Source organism: Embiotoca jacksoni, unplaced genomic scaffold, assembly GCF_022577435.1.
Source record: "Embiotoca jacksoni isolate LCO1_2020_lvr unplaced genomic scaffold, fEmbJac1.0.p SCAF_7, whole genome shotgun sequence".
Classification (NCBI taxonomy): domain Eukaryota; kingdom Metazoa; phylum Chordata; class Actinopteri; family Embiotocidae; genus Embiotoca; species Embiotoca jacksoni.
The window spans coordinates 5,823,876-5,842,682 of NW_027185425.1; the positions used below are offsets into that span (position 1 = coordinate 5,823,876).

The window sequence follows — 18,807 nt, forward strand, 5'->3', positions numbered from 1 at the left end:
GTGTTCCTTGGTGGAGTCGCATGTTTTCCTGCATGTGTGTGTGTGTGTGTGTGTGTGTGTGTGTGTGTGTGTGTGTGTGTACCTGGCCAGTGACAGGTTTTGGGCGTCCAGGACGTGCTCTGGATTGCTGGCAGATGATGAAGCTGTCATCTGGACAGACTTACATGTCGTGGAGTTTTTCAGCTGTGGAGCAGTTGTTTAAACCCTGCCTCATGTTCTTCCTCTTGCGGTATCTGCAGTGTCAGGCTTGTGTGACATTTATTTTGACTAGGGAAGAGTAAATCAGTGTTACTCCCTGGAGGCTGAACATCTTTGTCATGGGGGAGTGATTACATAATCCTGTGAGATCACAAGGCCTGTAGGAAATATAAGACGACAGTGTTGTGTGCGGCGCCAGCCACAGCTGTCTGTGGATGTTACATGTATGTACACATTGTACAAGCAAAAAGTCAACGTGTGTGTGTGTGTGTGTGTGCGTGCGAGCGCGCGCGCGTGTGTGTGTGTGTGTGTGTGCGCGAACGTGCCTATGAAATGTATGGCCGCTGTGTTTGAGCTCATACAGGCCAGATGTTCATTGCATCTGCAAATCTTGATTTATTCATTAAATTTGAGGATTTTTTTTTTCTCTTGTGTGTGTGTGTGTGTGTGTGTGTGTGTGTGTGTGTGTGTGTGTGTGTGTGTGTGTGTGTCTGTCTTTAAATGCTTTGTCTATGTGTCTGCCAGCAGGGGGCATTTTGTTTCAATGTGTAACTGCACAGACCTGCACTGAATAACAGGCACCAGCTACGTCAGGAGAAAGGACATTGGATGGGCCCTAAAAATGAAAATAAATACCGTGAAAATAACGGATATGTAGGTATTGAACTGTGTGCTCTAACTTATTCTGTCTCTTTTCACAGGACGTGATCCGGTCCGGTTTGTGCAGACGTGACGAGACAAAATATTTCATGTCGGACGGCATCGACATCGTTAACAAACAACGGTAATCACCCCATGTGACGTCCTTCATTTTAGAGCTGTATTTCTCCTAAAGTATAAGATGCTACGTATCTTTTAGGAATTCAATTTCTAATTGAAGTGCAGGTTTAATAGTCAGACTTAATTTTGCTCAGCTTATATGACAAAATAACATGAACAAAATGACATATTAACTCTGAAATACATAAGGCAACAACCTCATACCTCATGAAGTAGTTCACCGTGTAAAAAATATCATAACTTCCTGCAATATTAATGACACTGTTGGATTTTACCTGCGGACGAGGCTGGTTTCACTGCCGAGCATCAGCTGCTCCCTTTGGTGTGCTTCTTCGTCCCTGAGACCCTTAACCTGTGATGATATGAAAGGTCACAGGTGAGGTCCTTGGGAACAAGGTGGCGTGCATTTACATCTGAAGGCCAAAACATTTCGTGGTTTTAGACCAAAACAAAACATCAGCCTTTGTAAGTGATATGTTTTAAATCATGACATTCACAGATATCAGAAATATATATATATATATTTATTTTTTTTAAAATTTGTATTTATTTTTTTAGCTCCACGTAAGAAATGAACTCAGAACCGTCACACAGTAAGACGTTTGGACTGCGTCCGCTCATCTGGAGAGAATTCCCCAAACTTTCCACACCTCGTGGAAAGCCGAGGAGAGACCAGTGTGGTTCTCGGGAGGGGGCCGTACCTCTTGGCCGGCTTTGTGCGCTGAATACGTTCACGTTTCAATAAAAAGACAGCCAAGGGTCGTGACCCCGATATATGATTCACATGGGATTCTTGGTTTCCAGAGACTGAGAACTACACCACTCTAGACCGGTAATCATGAGACAGGGCTGACAACGATGCAGATATTTTAAAGGTCGTCACACTACCGGAAAATGATATGTTATAGTTTTGAAGAAAATAATTTGCTGAGAAAAAAAATGTAAAAAGGCTGCATCAAGTGATCATTGTTTATTTCTGCTGCCTTTAAATCTGCTGATTGGGTTAATTAAAAGGCACAGAATAGTAGGGGATCCTCATCACAGTTTCCAGGAGCTAAAAGAGGATTATTCAGATGGCTCGTTTTGTCCTGCAGTCCGAAACTGAGCATTTTTGCTTGAAAAATAACCCAATCAATGAACTGATTATTTACCAGAATAACTTTCTGTTGCTGGACCAACAGATGAACCGACTGGTCGTGTGGATGAATGATTTGCACTTTGTTCTGGATGTTTCTTTTCATTATTTAACAATGTGACAATAAAACTGAGCAAACGGTCAAAATAATAACCTTGTACTGTTTTTGTGAAATATGACCTAAATCCTATAAATAATTATATTGCAAAATAAAATGTAATAAAACGAGTTCTTTGACTGGCCTTGCTGGTATCTTGTGGCACACAAGCAGCGTGGGGTACATAATACGTGAAATAAGATGAACTTTTTAGTTAAGTTAGTGAAGTTCAACAGGCTCCTGCAGGGAAGACGAGTTCAACTTCTGAGGTGAATATATTTGGAGTGACGTGGCCCTCTTTCAGGCTCTCGCCCTGACACTCGGCCAGGGTGGCTCAGTGTTCCCTGGCTCTCCGCCCTCTGTGTGTTTATGCATCCCAGGACAGTTGACATTGATTGTGCAGGAGACAGACTGAGACACATTAGTACCCAGCTCGCTCCTGCTGCTGAAAAACACATTAACTGGCTGCATTGGGAGCCCCGTCTGGTAACCATGGCAAAGCACACAGGCAGGGAGGAGGAGGAGGAGGAAGAGAAGGAGGAGGAGGAGGAGGAGGGTTGAGACGGGGCAGCGGGTTCAGCGCGCAGTCTCTCAGGGGTTGTCTCTCTCAAACGCTTCTTTCCTTTCCTCTGGCCATTTCTGTCATTTTCTCTCAGCATCTCCTTGCCTCTGTTGAGCTGACAGCTTCTCTTTCTGTCGGTCTGTCGCTCGCCTCCTCACACACACACATCTCAACACATTTGCATACTTCTTTTTCTTCTGCTGCATTCTTCTTATTGACGATGACCTCATCACTCTGCCCTTACCTCACACTCCACCCCCGCACCCAACTACTCAGTTCAACATAATCTGCCACTCTCTAATTTGCCTTTTTTTTTTTTTTTCTAGCCTTTCATGTCAGTGTGGTTCCTGTTTAAGGCGCCATAAAGACCAGAGAGAGTTTAACAAAGTGAAAATGTGGAATAAACTCAGCTCGAGTGATACTGACAGACTATCTGAAATACGACACATTAGCTTCTGATTATCCACAACCATACTCGTATTGATATGTAGAATATTGCTTCCATTTGTGGTCATCACACAGCCCTTTTTTTTTTAATTTTTTTATAGCAGGCATGTTATAATTTATTTTTAATCAAGTTATTTATTATGCATCTTGTACTTTTGCTGCGGTGACACTTTTCCCTGCACGGGATCCATAAAGCTGATACATCACTTACACCCTATTTAGATAAGAATTAGGGCTGTCTTTGGTGGGTTAATGGCTTGTCTTTTTTAATCATACAGTTAGGCAGGCTACCTTTGAGTGTATATATAAAGGTACTTATATTTAGGTATTGTACTAAACACAATTTTCATGTGCTTGCACTTTATGTATTTGCATGTAAGAAAACTTTGAGACTGAAAAATATCTATTTCATACTTATTAATTCAATGGCAAAACCTCTAGTCAACTCATAAATTTACTGTGACCACAAGAAGCAATTACAGAAAAAGGGGAATAATGATGATGGTTGAACAGCACTGCAACTGGAGAAATAAAACAAAGTCCTTGCTAACAATAGCCAGCATAAACTGGTTGATCCAGATAAGGTAAGACTGCAGCAGCTAAACACCTTAGTGTACAGTGTACAGTGACTAAGGGTTTGTTTTGTTCCTTTCATTTGTCATTCTTTAACAGCCATGAAAATAAAATGTAACTTTGCACTGAAATATACTTACAGCCCTTTTTTTGTTGTTGTTTTGTATCATGTACATACGAGGAACCAAAAATATAATTGCACTCGTGCACAATCTGTGATGCAATCTGCTGCAACAAAGACTCCCTTCCCTCAACACAGCTCAAGTTTTTGGTAATCTTCCCACTAAAAGAACTAATCATAAGCTGACATTTTACTCTATAGCCTTTAAATCATCATGTGATGAGCATACAACTTAAAAAGGACTTCTCTTTCTCTTCAGAAAAAGCCACGGAACCCACCTGTTTCTGCACGTGGACTTAACTGAACGCAGCTGTGCACACACAGACAGAACACACACACACACACACACACACACACACACACACACACACACACACACATCTTTGACATTAATTAAATTCCTGTTCACAAATTGATTCAATTCTTCTTCACACAGGGTTCTGTAATTTACTTTACTGTTTGTAATGTTGTGGCAAACATCAGCACTTTTCTTGTACTATTATTAATATTAAATGTTATTTCTAGTACTTTATTATCAGATTAGTGACATGTTTCTTTGCATAGAGTGCTACATGGTTACATTAATGTCTCTATTGTACATGTTACACATAATGTGTTGCCCTTCTGTGCACCAATGTCCAATAATTATAATTATTTATACTAAACAGGTTGGCCTGTAGGGGGCAGACCTGAACCACACTCACAGTACTTAGTTTAGATGGCAACAGTCTATAGTGGCAACAGTTATTGTAGTAAAATACTCCAATTTTAATTAAATAAGATGTGTGTGTGTGTGTATTTATTCATTGCTCATATTTTTTTCTAAAATAATTATTTTGTCTATCTTATTTTATGCACACATATTTGTAATTGTTTCTTATTGTGTGCACCTTTTTGTGTTTCTATGCTGCTGTGACGACCAAATTTCCCCACTGTGGGATTAATAAAGTCTAAAGTCTAAGTCTAAAAAAAAACCAATAAATTAGTTTGTTTGAGTATATAGTGAAACCATTTACTCCACTGCTGTACATGTTAGAGGCAAATACTGTAAGATAAATCATGTAATTTATTTGACAGCTGCTGGTTTTCTTCTAGAAAAAAGTATGTTGTGAGAGTTTAAACAAGCCAGAATTAGTGTTTGCTCCAACACCTCATAAAAAAAACGTATTTTTTGCTGCTCAGTTGCTGCTTATGAAAGCAGCCCCTGCACAGTTTAACACAGTTAAACACTGCTCACAATAAGAAAAGCAAGAGTAGGTGCATTGTATGCCAAACAAATATATTAATATAGTATACTCCGTACACGTCAAAACCATTCTCAAAATTAAACACAGATTGAAAGTTGAACGTGTATTGAACCAAAAAAAAAATAATTATATGATTAAAAGTTAAATAGAAAAAAAAACTGCACTTGAATAAGAGTGAGTTTTTTTGTTTGTTTATTTTTTAGGCGGCTGAGCTGGGGCGGAACTGAAGCTCGACGCTGTCGTTTCCTTCAGAGCCTCCTAAACGTCACGGACGGCCGGAAACGGTCGCAAAATTCAACAGCCATCAACAGCAACAATAAACGCATTTTCACGTCACGGTAGGACCACTGAATCAACGTGATATGAAAAATTAAGCTCAAACAACACTGCGGATTTGTTTAAGGTGAGACACGCACCTCCGGTGACGGCGGAGTTTGTACCTGCCGCGCGGCACGAGCTGCTCCTTTGCTGCGTCGATATTTTTTTTTATTTTTTTATTTTTTTTTTTGAAGCTGACTATCACCTGGAAAACAATCTGCTCCGCAGTTGTTTTAATTTAGTGCGCTTTTACGTTACAGTCAAGGGTGCAAGGGTTTATTCCGAGTTGCAAATGTGTTATATCTGTAAATATGCAGCTTAGAAAACGCGAGGTTAAATGTCCCCCCCACCCACCCTCCGACGTTCACTGTGCACATTATTGATCGGACGTGTCGGCACTTTTTTTTATTTATTTATTTTTTTAACGGTTTTACTTTCCCGCGGTTACGAAATTGTGGTCCAGAAAATAGACGTAGCCCCCATCAATAAAATACAACCGCGCCGAGTCTGGCGTCATTATTCCTATTTAACTTCAAATTAACTGCATTTTTAAAAAATATATTTTTTTTAAATCCTGAATTTTAACCATTTTTCACTCCTTTTTTTTTTTCTTCTTCTTCTTCTTACCCACATGGACATGTTAACAGTGAAATTGATTTTGACCTCAAGGGGCTGTTTACTAAATGTCCACCGGAACATAATGCAGACTAAATTTTTTTTTTTTATAATATTATAATTGTCTCCATTTCCTTTTTTAGCAACAGTATGATTTCAGATTTCAGGCTAAAATGTGATTTTCATAATGGAGAATGTTTATAACCGGTCAGGACATCAGTAAAGCATTGGACAGCTTTAATTTCTAGGATATGAATAATGTGCGTGTTTAAAAATACATTATAAAAAAAATAAACTCGTCATAATGATGACCTTTTTTAAGAAAATGATAATTAGGTTATCATATCGGGGTAATATTGTTGTATTACGGTAAACAGACATGACTTCGTGACGGTAAATTGATGGGATTTTGTGAACTTTCCACGCTGTTCTAGATGTTGTATTATTTGCCCGGGATTATTATTAATTTATCCACATTCTTGATGATTATTTATCAAAAATGTCAACGTGCAAACACTTCATGAAAGCTTCAGTACTCATCCCCACAATATCGTTGCAGGTATTTGATCCAAAAAAAAAATTTGATATTTGATTTTGTCTGTAGTGCCCAAACGTACTTATTAATATATCATGTACAAGAAAAGTCTCCTCTACTATGTCGATAACTAATAAAATATGAGGCCGTCAATCAGGAGGTCAGAATAAAATGTCTATCCATAATTACAAGTGCCATTTGATATATATAAAATTATGCCCACCAGACTGGATCACAAAATGTATTGATAATCATCTTATTATTATAATATCTAAATGTTGAATTTACTATAATGTAAAGGTGAAAGAAAGCAGCAAATTTAAACATCAAATGTTTGGCTTGAACAATTAATTGACTATCAAAATAGTTGCCAGTTAATGTTATTTTTTAATTGTTGGATTAATGGACAATCCATTGCAGCTCTACTTAAAGGAAAACATAATTATCACTGTCGCATTGCACGACTTTACTGTTTTTGTCTTCCTGTTCCGAGTTCTTGAAATTTAAAATCCAGAATTGCACAATATTGGTCTCCTACTCGATCAGACTTATTATTATTTGGTATATCCAGTTACATGGTGAAAATGAAATGTGTGAAATGTAAGCATGACCTGTCGATTGATTAGATAATAACTGTACGTTTCTGTTCGACATACAGGCGCAAACCAAGAGAACCAGTCCGAGCTGAGGGCGGCAGTATGGAAGAAGAAACGAAGATGGCCAAGACGGAACAAGGAGATACTGTGAGCAATGAAGGGGAGACCCGAGTAGAAATGTCCAACAGCGGTCCGGTCAAAGTGGGCAGGGGGAGGCCGCAAGGCTCCAAGAAACTCAAGGTTTGTGTTACAGATGTTAACAAAACAGAGCTGCTCGCTGCTAATTCCAACGGTGGGTCCACGCAGCCCCCGAGAGGGAGAGGGCGTCCACGGCTCGCCGTCACAAAACCCACAGAGCAGCGAGGAGCAGAAGGCGACGGCGCCGACAATTCTGTACGAACTCATAGAGGTCCGGGCAGGCCGAAGGGATCCAAGAAACGGGCCGGCAGCGAGGACAGTCCTGTGACAGAACATTGTCCTGGGAAGAGAGGCAGGCCAAAAAAGTCTTCCGGCAAAATCACAGTCGAGCAGGTCGCGGCTGAAGACTTACCGAACGGCGGCTCCGGTCCAAAAAGGGGACGTCCCAAAGGATCGATAAAGCGCAAGTTGGAAAGTTTAACAAGCGGGGAAGAGGATGAAGGCAGTTTAGAGACGCCGAGGAAAAGAGATAAGAATCCAGCGCCGGAGAACGAGGCGAGCAGTGAGGGGAGTGCAGAAGCGAACGGAAGTCTAAACTTACAGAAAAGAAGACGAGGTCGGCCCAGGAAGGTGCGGGCGAATAACACCGGGGAGACATCGAATGGCATCTCGCAGACACCTCGGAGAGGAAGAGGGAGGCCAAGAAAAAATCTGGAACACAAGAGTGGAGAACAACAAGAAGCCACAGATGGCTCCCAGCCGGGAAAGAGGGGAAGAGGTCGGCCTAAAGGCTCTTTGAACAAGAAATCTACTGGATATAAGGTGCGGGGCAAAGTAGGCCGGCCTCGGAGGGTACACGTCTCGCTCGCGAGAGGGAAGAAGCGCGGTCGACCCCGACAGCAACCGGCCAAAAGGGGAAGGCCAAGAAAGTACCCTCTGCCGTCCCCTGAGGATCTGAAGAAGCCAAAAGTGTGGAAACCGCTGGGAAGGCCGAGGAAATACCCTCGCGTCGACCCGCCGGAGGGAACTCCGGCGGCCCCGCGCCGGAGCCGCGGTCGGCCTCGCAAGGCCGAGTCTAAGAAAGGCGCTCACCTGCGCAAGAGTTGCACTCCATCCACGCCGCAAATCTCCAACGACGGACCTCCAAGAAAAAGGGGCCGTCCCCCAAGTACTGCAAAAAATGCAGACAGCGCCCCGCGGAAAAGGGGTCGGCCGAAGGGCTCCGTCAACAAAAATAAAGCCAGAAGCGAGCCGCAGGTCGACAGCACGCTCCCCAACCACTCCGCGGAAGAGAGCGAGTCGCCCGCCGCCGTGGCGGCGGTGGCGGCGGAAAACGAAGCCGAGGTGGAGGACAGCACGGAGACGGCGATGCCCATCGAGCACGCAGGCGATACTGAAGAAACTCTCATTGATCAGGATCTAAGCTTTGAAGTTAGTAACCAGGCTTGATGAACGATCTTGATCTTGACCAAAAAAAGTTGCTGTAGTAATTGCTGTTTGAAACATAGAATACATTCTTGTCAATGGAGGAAAAAAAAAACAACAAAAAAAAAAAACATGTTTTTAACACTTTGTCTGTTGGCTAGTTCTAGATATTCAGCAGCTCTCCTGTTTTATGGACTAACTTGTTCACCTTTTTTTTTTAATCGTGCTTAACTTTTTTTTAAAAATATTTTATTTCTGTCAACTAAGCAAAAGTACCAATAAACTATTCTAGAGCTGGCATGTGGAAGTAATTATTATAGACTCATTGTTACAGTTTTCATTCAGCTTTCAGATGTAGTGTTTGTCAGTTTAGTCTTTACAGTGAAATGGTTACGGAGGTCCGGGCTGTGAAGCAGGATCTATCGGTCGGCGAGGTAACTTCAGGTTTTAGCTCCGGTTCACTTCTCACTCGGATACATCGCCATGGCAACTTCTGCTGCAGACCATCTGCAGCATACATCCCGCTTCGTACTACAGGCCTCTCGGAGGAAAACAATGTCCCAAGAAAATGTTGGAAAGATAGGGGGGGGCAGGGAGGACACACAAAAAACAGCAAAACTAAGAAGTAAAAAAAAAAAAAAAGCGTCTACGCCAGTGCAGTCTGACATTGTGCATTTCTGTCATCCGTCTTAACGGTCCTCACCGGGAAAAAGTGAAATGTGTTGCGGGGGGTTTACTTTCCATATCATATGACAAATGTTGAAGATACATAAATGTTGTGTTCACACCTTTTGTTTCCTTTTTTTTTTTTTTTAAATGGCCGAAAATATAAGTTGTAGCAAGTTTCTGCCGCGCGAGAAATTTTTTAAACAGAAATTCTCGGTAAACAATGATGTTGGAATAACGTGAACTATTTTTTATGCTCCACGACTGAATATTTAGCCTTTTGTGTTATTGCACAAAAATAACACATTTTTTTTTTTTTTTTTTTTTTTTTTTTTTCTAACGACAAAAACTGTATTGAGATTAAAAAAAAAAAAAAAAAAAAAAAAAAAAAAAAAAAGCTCTGACGTTCTTCTTTCTCGAACAGAAGCTGTAAGTCGGTGTTTCACTTCGACGCTCTTATTAAGTATCTGTGAGGAGAGTTTAGGGGCTTTGGAGATAAATAATGTCTAAATGATGTCATGATTTTTTTTTTTATCAACGCCATTTCACAAGTGATCATGGCTTCGTGTTTGTTTTGCCTTAATTGCCAAAGCTTTGAATGTACCATCGTTGTCCTGCACTGATCGGCCCCTTTGTTAAAACTGTTGAATGCATTCCTGAAGAGGACGAAAAGCTCTCGTGTCAAACACCTACCTGCTGCTCACAGGAAGACTTCCTTCTCCACATGTACCATTCAGCATTAATGAGTTGACGTCATTATTTCACTACTTTTCTCTAAATGTTAGTGTAGCTGTGAAGCCTTTTCTTTGTTTTTTTTATGTTTTTTTGTTTTTGTTTTTTTAATGTTTTGGGAATGTCACGAAATCATGATTAAGCAAATGTCAATGTCAAATGTCAACAAACATCAATTTACTTGAGAAGTACCTCGTATGAAGTAGAGCGACGTGACTTGTACGCCCTTATTACCGATATCGACAACTCTCGGTTGAAGTTTATAATCGCCAAATTGTGCCACTGTGAGTCACCCGAGCAGGAGGCTCGACGTTTGGAGAAAAAAAAAAAAAAAAAATTACAATGAATTTGAATTTGGCTTCGCGAAGTCAAATCATTTTAAGTGTACGTTTGCATTTTTGTGTGTTTTGAACAAGAAGCAAATAATTTGTGAGATTATGGTCGAGTCAAAATAAAATGTTGATCTTGCCGTTTTATTTTCCGCTGCGTGGTGTGATGTTTTGATCCGTTTTGTATTTTCTTCAATTGTTGTTTACCTCCAGAATGTTTACACAACTTCATGATAGAGACAAAATATATAAACCTTTAATTTCCTCTATTTTAGTGTCGGCGGGTAGCAGCTTCGCCCTCACCCGTCCCGTTCCTGATTTACTGATGCACCCGAGTCGCACTCAGATGAGTCACTCCAAAATATAAAACAAACCCCAAGACAAGTCTGGATCTGTGAAGTAAAGCAAAATCTGGTTACGTCTGCAGATTCTGCTGAAAACATTTTCCTCGTCGTATGAAAAAGAAAAATCTTTGCTTTAGTTCGAGTTGGTTTCCTTCAGTATTGGAAGAACTTTCTTCACACGCGAGTGAGTTGAGTTTCGACCATCGTTATTCAATCTTTATCCAACCATTTCAACCGGCCGGAGCCCCGCTGTAAGAGATCGGACCGGAGCGTCCGGGAACTTTGGCTTTCAGAAACGTACCCGCACCCTTTAAAAGGGAAAACGTACGACTCTGGATCGACGCCGGACTTGATCCCTCCTTTGTCACGTCACCGCGGTCTTCCCTTCTGGAGCGGTGCCACAGTCTTATCAGGATCCTTTTTTAGGACGTAACGGGGAAACAAATCGTAGATGATATATATATTTTTTTTTTACATCATTGTTGGTGCAACTAACTACACAGCGAGTCATCGGCACAGCGTTATCATTTAAACCGGTTAGTTTAAAGCAGCGGTTTGGAGGAAAGTCTCAACTTCCTCAGACTCTCCGTCGCGTGTCAATACAGCGCAATGCCAAGGTCAACTTTACGCGGCGCAGCGCTGACTTAAAGTGACGCATGCTGGACTTACAACATCGCATGATGGTTAGAAATGTTGTCCAACTTCATATTTAACTTTCACTGTCACGCGTGTTATTTTTTTATTCTTCATTTTAGAGAGCGACATATTTGGATGAATGAACAGTGCCGGCTCATCGACCTGAAATAATGAGGTTAACACTTGTACTCTTAAAATACAAACCACAGCACGGGTTTTCCACGCAGTTATATGAACAAGCTGCTGCTGAGACACGGCTGGATGGATTTTTATGTGTTGGCATGTTGTTTATTGATGATGAAATGTTTCACGGTACAAACCTGAACGTGAGAGGCAGGTAAGATGATCTATGTCGTTGTAACTTTCTGTTGTAAAGACCTCACTGTGTTCGGAGCTCTAATGTGACTTATGTTGTTATTTGGAGCTACATATTAATAATGGAAAATAAGCTCAAGTAAAAATGAAACGCAAAAACAGCGATATCAGCCACTGTTGTCGGTTAAGGCACGCAACCTGAAGTATAAGGGGTGTAGAATCAGAAAGCAGGATAGGATAGGCCAATCAGACAGCAGGTTAGAATAGACCAATCAGAAAGCAGGATAGAATAGACCAATGGGAAAGCAGGATAGAATAGACCAGTCAGAAAGCAGCATAGAATACACCAATGGGAAGGCAGGCTAGAACAGACCAATCAGATAGCAGGTAAAATAGACCAATCAGACAGCAGGATAGAATAGACCAATCAGATAGCAGGATAGAATAGACCAATCAGATAGCAGGATAGAATAGACCAATCAGATAGCAGGATAGAATAGACCAATCAGATAGCAGGATGGAATAGACATCTCAGATAGCAGGATAGTATAGACCAATCAGACAGCAGGATAGAATAGGCCAATCAGACAGCAGGAAAACCTCCTCTGGTTTGTATTTTCAGAGTACAACTTATCAATATTTAAGACTGATGAGCTGCCACTGACAAATTTACAGACCGTTTACATCAGTGTTGGACTCATAAAATGAAATCTATGTTTAATAGAAACAACTTTTCACAGCTTTCTTGCAGGATGTAAAATTACAGCGTGTCTATGTCCAGATGTGAAACTACAGTTTTTCTGTGTCCAGATGTGAAACTACAGTTTTTCTGTGTCCAGATGTAAACAAACGTAACGTCATGCGCGTCGGTGAAACTCTAAATCTATCAAGGATGTGTTGTCACAAGAGGAGGTTCACAAACGCACCCAAAGGTGTCCGACTTGACGACAGCTTTTTTGTTGTTGTTGTTGTTTTCCCTCCTCCTCCTCCTTCTCCTCCTCCTCTCCCCCTGCAGCCACCAGCAGCTCTCGCCGGCCATGAAAAGTCAAACGAAGTCAGCCGCAGTTGATGTCGATCTTCGGATCTGTGCGGCGGCGTCGGATGTTTTTGGCTCTCGAGGCGGAAAGGGACTATATAACGAGGCAGTGACGTCAGCGTCGCAGGCGGGCGCAGCTCCGCGTGGGAATGGGAGCGGAGTGATACATGTGAAAGTGTTTCCTCCTCTAGTTTAAAGGCGGAATCAAAACACCTGGTCTCACCTGCCAGGTGAACTTCTTACTTCACCTGACGGAAACGAATAAAGTAACAGCTTTTACGCAAAGTTACGGGTTGTTGTTGTTGTTTTTTTTCCGGCGATGTGACCGAAGTGCAAAACAGGTACGTTTACCGTTTAATATTGTTTTCCGCTGAGGTATTAGGAGACTCGGTCGTGAAGTTGTCCAACAAGTTTTAGTTACTCAGAAACTACATTCCTGAAGACCGCTGCAGACCTCAATCGCTGCTCGACATTTTTGGAGGATTATTCGCAGGACAGGAAGAGCTGTCGCACCTTTCAAACTTTGGACCACGAAGCGGGTAAACAAGGGTCCCGTTTGTTTTTGAAGAACAACAAACGGTGACGTTTCGACCCTATTTGCGAGAAAGCAGGACGAGTTGGCAAGCAGATCTGAAGTGTTTTGTAAACTGGTTTAAATTCAGGATTTATTGTAAACGTAGGCTGCGTTTGTCTCTGGAATCTGTCATGTGCATATATATATATATATATGTATATATATATATATATATATTTTTTTTTTAAAACAATATTCTGATGTTGATGTTGAAAGTATTCTTCAGTCAATGAAGACGATCCTCGGCTGAGCCCCAAAGTTTATTCTTTTCTGTTTTAATAAACACGATTTGGACTTTGTTCACTTTGATGTTGTCATCTCGTTCCAATAACTTGGACATAATGTTGATTTTTTTTTTTTCTTTCCCCACAGAGATAACAGATATATCTGTTGGTGATATTTATTTAGGTAGTTTGGAGTCCAAGTCTTAGTCTTCACCATTTTGTAGTGATTTACAGCCATCCTGAAAGGGACTTTCTTGATCTTCCGTCACGGAAAACAAAAAAAGCTTCAGAAACTCAAACGCACTGTGTGATGACAAACGTCATGGGGCAACACACCCACGATAAACGGTGAACTTTGATTTGTGTGTGTGTGTGTGTGTGTGAACATGGGTGTTTCTTTTAAACATGGTTGTATTATTTTTCCCATTCAAAGGGAACTCAACAGACATTCCCAAAAATGACTCCCAGCAGCTGCGAAGTGAAGCTCTGCTAACAGGCCGACTCCTCCAGAAACTTTTGTCCGACGACTTTATTTAAAAACTTTTAAAAAGATGTCTGGCCAAGGTGGCGTCGTCACAGATTTAAATGACGAGGTGGCCTTTTCGCCCGCTGGTCCAACTGCGGCGCCGCACAAAGGGGCAAGTCAGAACCCGCCAGACGACGACAGCGTAGAGGAGGACGAGGAGTTAGAAGAGGAGGAGGAGGAGGAGGAGGAAGAAGAAGTGACCAGCTCCGCTCATCTGGAGCCGTGCACTTTGCCGTGGCCGGGAGACAAAGACAAGAAGCCGCTGACGGACACCGAGGATGGCGTGTGGTCGGAAAGAGGAGCGTCGAAGCCGGAGGAGAGGGACCTGTCGGAGGACCGGGACCTGAAGACCAAATGGAGGGAGAGCATGCCCGAGGGCGAGAGGTGGGGGGACGACGAGGAGGAGGACGACGAGGAGGAGGACGAGGAGCCGAAGTGGATCTCGGAGAAAGCTGCTCTGAGTTTCACTCCGCATGTCACCATAGTGTGTCCGTCCAGCCAAGAGCTCCCTGAGGAGAGCGGGCCCTTCGCGGAGGAGACCGACCGGCTGGTGACGGAGCCCGACCCGGCTGTGCCGTTTCGCCCGGAGTGGACGGATGAGGACGACGGGTACTGTGAGTATCCAACACCGGCTGGACGCCGATGCACCTGCTGCCCATATTTAGAAAGATGACAAACAACGTGTGATGTGGAGAATCGGTGCACGTGGCGGTGACCCAACACCACAATGTTGCTGGAGGGGAGGACAAACAATAGCTTTTTATTTATTTTTTATAGAAGTAGCCAAATTGAGATTTGATTTCTTAATCTCTCTAAAACTCTTTAAAAGTATTCTTTTCTTGTGTTTTTTTTTTTTTTTTTTTTTTAAATCAGTTTTTATTTTCTTTTTTGGGAAGAAGAGAGACATAATCTCTCCTGATTTTAAATCAGAACTCACTGTTAACGTGGATTTCGCGTTATTTTGCGTCAACGGCCCGAAAACGAACGTCGGCCGAGTGGATTTCTGGTTCAGGAGAATATCGGTGATGGGCAGAAAACTTTTATCCGATTTGTCGATTCCCGTTCGTTTGAATCCGGGTCGGTTGAAGTGTTTTTCCGAAACACGTTTTCACGCCGTAAGAAAGTCCTCGCCCACTTTGCCCCGCAAGCACACGCTTGTCCTCTTTTCGCCTCAATTATATTTTAATACGCAGAATTATGTCCCGGGACGAATCGTGCCGTCGCCTCGGGGTCGGCGTCGTCATCTCTTTCTCGGTCACGCTCCCGTCCCGACGAAGAGTTACAGACGTCGACTTTCCGCACTTTTGTTAAACAGTGATTCGTGTATTTTTTTTAAATTTTTATTATTATTATGTTTGTTTTTTTCCTTCCTCCTCCAGACTTGTGTGAGCAACTGTGCGGCGAGAGACTGAGGCTGATTCTGGCGACGGTGGCTGCGGGGATCCTCTTCCCTCTCCTGGTGTGGGGAGGCTACGCCCTCCTCCCGTTCGATTCGCCGCTGCTGGAGAGCGCCCCCCTCAGGGTGGTGTACACGCTGCGCTGCTCGTTCTTCGCCATCGTGCCCATCCTGCTCGGTAAGGCCTCGCGCGTTCGTCGGGCGCCTCGGGACCCCGAGGCGAGGCGCCGGGTGACGATTGACCCCCCCCCCCCCCCCCCCCCCTCCGTCTGTCCGCAGGTGTGGTGGTGCAGGGCGTGGCCCGGCTGCGCTACAGCGTGCTGAAGCCGCTGTATCAGAATAAACTGGTGAACTGGGAGGTGGCGGTGCACTGGCACTACGTCAACGAGTCGCTGGCGCTCTTCCTCTTCTACTTCCTGCAGCTCGCCGTCATGGCGTCCTACGTCAGCCAGGACCTGGTCAAGCTGGTGCCGCTGCTCACCATCGTGTTTGTCTTCGGCAGGTACGCGCGTCCTCGTCGCCGCCGGCAACGTGTCGTTCACAAATAATTCTGTCATTTTAAATAAGGAAATAGGCCTCATGGGGGGGAGGGGGGGAGGGAGGGGAAAATGTAGGTGAATGTTTAACAGGTTTTTGTAATCTTTTACTTCCTGTAGCTGCGTTTGTCAGACGCGCTCCACGCCTCGCGGGAGGAAGTCTGCAGTCGCACCTCTTTTGAGCCGTCGCATGAAAAACTCGTTAGTCAATGGGGACGCAGCTCTCGGAGGGGGGAGGGAGAGGGGGAGGAGGAGGGGGGGGGGGGCAAAAAAAACAAACAAAAAACAGGCGAGTTGTGTCAGAAGTGCAAACAATGAGCCAGGCGATGCAAATGAGAGCCGGCAGCGTCAGAGCGAAGCAGAGAGAGAGAGAGAGAGAGCTGTAAACAAAAATAAAAGGCCGGTAGCTCACACGGTTACACAAATTATTTATTTACAAGTTTTACGTTTTAGTTTTGATGTGCTCTTTTTTTTAATTTTTTTTTTTTTTTTTCTTAGCTTTAATGATAATCTCTCAAATGCTTTTATTTTTGTTTCTCATCGGACGTTAAGACAATATCTTGTATTTATTAATCGCGCAGAGTTCGTCTCCGTGACTCGGATAATACGTCTCGAGGAAAATATCCATCTTCCACAACGGCCTCGTCCGTTTCCCTCCGTGCCGTTTCACCGTCCCCGGCAGCTCGCCAAATTGTTCGCCTCCGCGGCTTAAAAATCAGACCCGAGAGACACTACGAGTATTTTTCATAATTAATGTCAATTAAAGATCTGGCATTTATTCATCCAAATCGAGTCGATTTTTTTTTTTTAAATTAATTAATTTTTTTTACAAAATGTGCATCAAACAGAAATATGAGCGTCGTTTGCACCCCTCTGCTGTCCCAACGTGTCCTCTTCTGCTCCGCAGGCTCATCTACTGGCTCTGCCTGTCTCTGGGCAGCAGCATCCGGGGCCTCGGCTTCGGCTTGTCCTTCCTGCCCATACTGGTCATGCTGGGCGCCAACCTCTACTACGTGTGCTCCTCGGTCGGAGAGGGGGCGGTTTTCGACGTGGCCCGGCCCACGGCGGCGGCGCCTCCTCCCGAGCGGCGCTGGTGGGGCTGAAAGGAGCCGACGGCGACGAGCTGAAGGGGCGAAACGCCTGGAGCGCCTCGAAGCCGCATTTAACTCGGACAGACGACTCGGCTCATTGTTTACGGTCTCCTATTTTTTTTTTTTTGGAAGTTGTAATCCCCGAGCTTCCCGTACCGGTTGACTTTTGGCGACACCGGCGGTTACCGTGGTAATAACGCAGCCAACCACTCAACGGGACGCAGCAGCGGATCAGCCGGTCTTATCTGTTCACCGTGCAGCTAAGGAAATAACATTTTTAATAATGAAGTCGGCGTAGAAAATAATTAAATACTGATGACAAAAATTATTAAAAAATTAGGTTTTGTCGAAGCATTTTCGATGAAACCGCCGCTCCACAGGTTAAAAGCTTTTTAATGTGAAGCAGCTGCGGCAGGATGCAAGTTCCATATAAGGAGTGACTTAAACTAACTCTGACGGTGTGAATGGAAGTGAATGGTAAACGGAGGCTCCTTTCATTGACATGAAATTGCTCTGAATTCTATTCTGCCGATGAGTCCACCACTACCGACAGAAACTCCTCCAACACTGTAATTCTGAATGTAAATACGCTAAATGGTGACCATAAGTGGAGTTAAAAATTGGGTCCGCCTTAATAAAAATCTTTAGGATTACAACTTTTATTATTTGATACTTTTTTTTTTTTTTTTTTTTTTTTTGGACAAAGAAATCAATCATACGGACCAGGTTGTGGGTGAAATGAATGCTCACATTTTATTTAAACAAAATAAGAGTCAGTCTAAAAGTTTACACATCCAAGAAATCTGTTCATGTATTCTGAAGATCGTCTCTTTTCACAGCGTGTATGGAAATTTTGTACTATTTATCTGCCATTAGACACTTTTAAACTTTTTTTTTTTTTTTTTTTTTTTTTGGTCTGATGAAGTCGACAGTTTCAGTGCGAGTAGATCCATCCAGTGTTTGGATACGATACGGCAAATAAAAAGAGAAGTAGGAACATCAAAACACACCACTAATATTAAAGGGTAAAATTATATATATATATATATTTTTTTTTATATAAGGTTGAATTATAAGCATCAAGTTTTATGAATTCTATCATTTTTGTTTTCTCGTCACACTACCGGTGGTAGAGGTAAATCTTTAAACTTTATATTTATAACCGAGACTGTTAAATACATCTTCTTTTTTTTTTTTTTTTTTCTTTCTTTGTTTTTTTGATCAAAGGCTTTTCTTTGTTTATAGCAGCGAAGACTGCGTTGCTATTTTTGGAGTCTCTTTTCTTTCTGTTGAAGGATTTTTTATTTTTTCAGTCTATGAATGATGAGTATTTAAAGGGAATATAATAAACATTTGGTACCTTGAATTACTTCAATAAAGCTTCATTATAAAACATGATTCTAAACCGTGTGCAGCAGCTGATGATTCAGATTTAAATGACCGAGACGATTTATATTACCTTTCATTAATTATCTGTCTGGGGAAGAAGGATTAGAAATAAATTAAAAAAAAGCACAATTAAAATGGAAAGTTATAAAAATGGGTCATCTAAGGTCAGGATTCAGGAGTTAGATGGCTATTTCTGACAAAGATCAACAAAAATAAACAACTTATA

At 42.5% G+C, this 18,807-nt stretch overlaps 2 protein-coding genes and 1 long non-coding RNA gene across 11 annotated transcripts in view; all 3 read left to right on the forward strand.

Annotated features, from left to right (window-relative positions):
* The window catches only part of LOC138215037 (chromosomal protein D1), a 34,683-nt gene extending 25,598 nt beyond the window's left edge, over positions 1 to 9,085 (forward strand). For 6 of the 7 annotated variants that reach the window (XM_069176976.1, XM_069176978.1, XM_069176977.1 and 3 more), the window contains 3 exons: positions 900 to 982; positions 5,364 to 5,498; positions 7,287 to 9,085. In XM_069176976.1, the coding sequence (XP_069033077.1) occupies positions 948 to 982; positions 5,364 to 5,498; positions 7,287 to 8,811 (1,695 nt within the window). In that variant the 5' untranslated portion in view covers positions 900 to 947 and the 3' untranslated portion in view covers positions 8,812 to 9,085. Of the gene's footprint in view, positions 1 to 899; positions 983 to 5,363; positions 5,564 to 7,286 lie in introns of those variants that run through there. The other variant, XM_069176983.1, reaches the window with a different exon arrangement.
* On the forward strand, positions 1,379 to 2,266 carry LOC138215043 (uncharacterized). Its single transcript, XR_011179683.1, has 2 exons — positions 1,379 to 1,443; positions 1,537 to 2,266. It is a non-coding gene; the product is annotated as an uncharacterized lncRNA (long non-coding RNA).
* A 3,783-nt stretch (positions 9,086 to 12,868) lies between the features above and the next one.
* On the forward strand, positions 12,869 to 18,590 carry LOC138215040 (transmembrane protein 79-like). Of its 3 annotated transcripts, none has more exons than XM_069176984.1 (5): positions 12,869 to 13,186; positions 14,077 to 14,783; positions 15,549 to 15,743; positions 15,845 to 16,067; positions 17,009 to 18,590. In XM_069176984.1, exons 2-5 carry the CDS (start codon positions 14,195 to 14,197, stop codon positions 17,202 to 17,204), a joined length of 1,203 nt encoding a protein of 400 aa, XP_069033085.1. In that variant the 5' UTR covers positions 12,869 to 13,186; positions 14,077 to 14,194; the 3' UTR covers positions 17,205 to 18,590. The 3 variants fall into 3 exon arrangements, with proteins under 3 accessions (XP_069033085.1, XP_069033087.1, XP_069033086.1); XM_069176985.1 differs by having other exon boundaries at positions 13,043 to 13,075; XM_069176986.1 differs by lacking the exon at positions 17,009 to 18,590 and having other exon boundaries at positions 15,845 to 16,141.
* Positions 18,591 to 18,807: the final 217 nt, after the last annotated feature.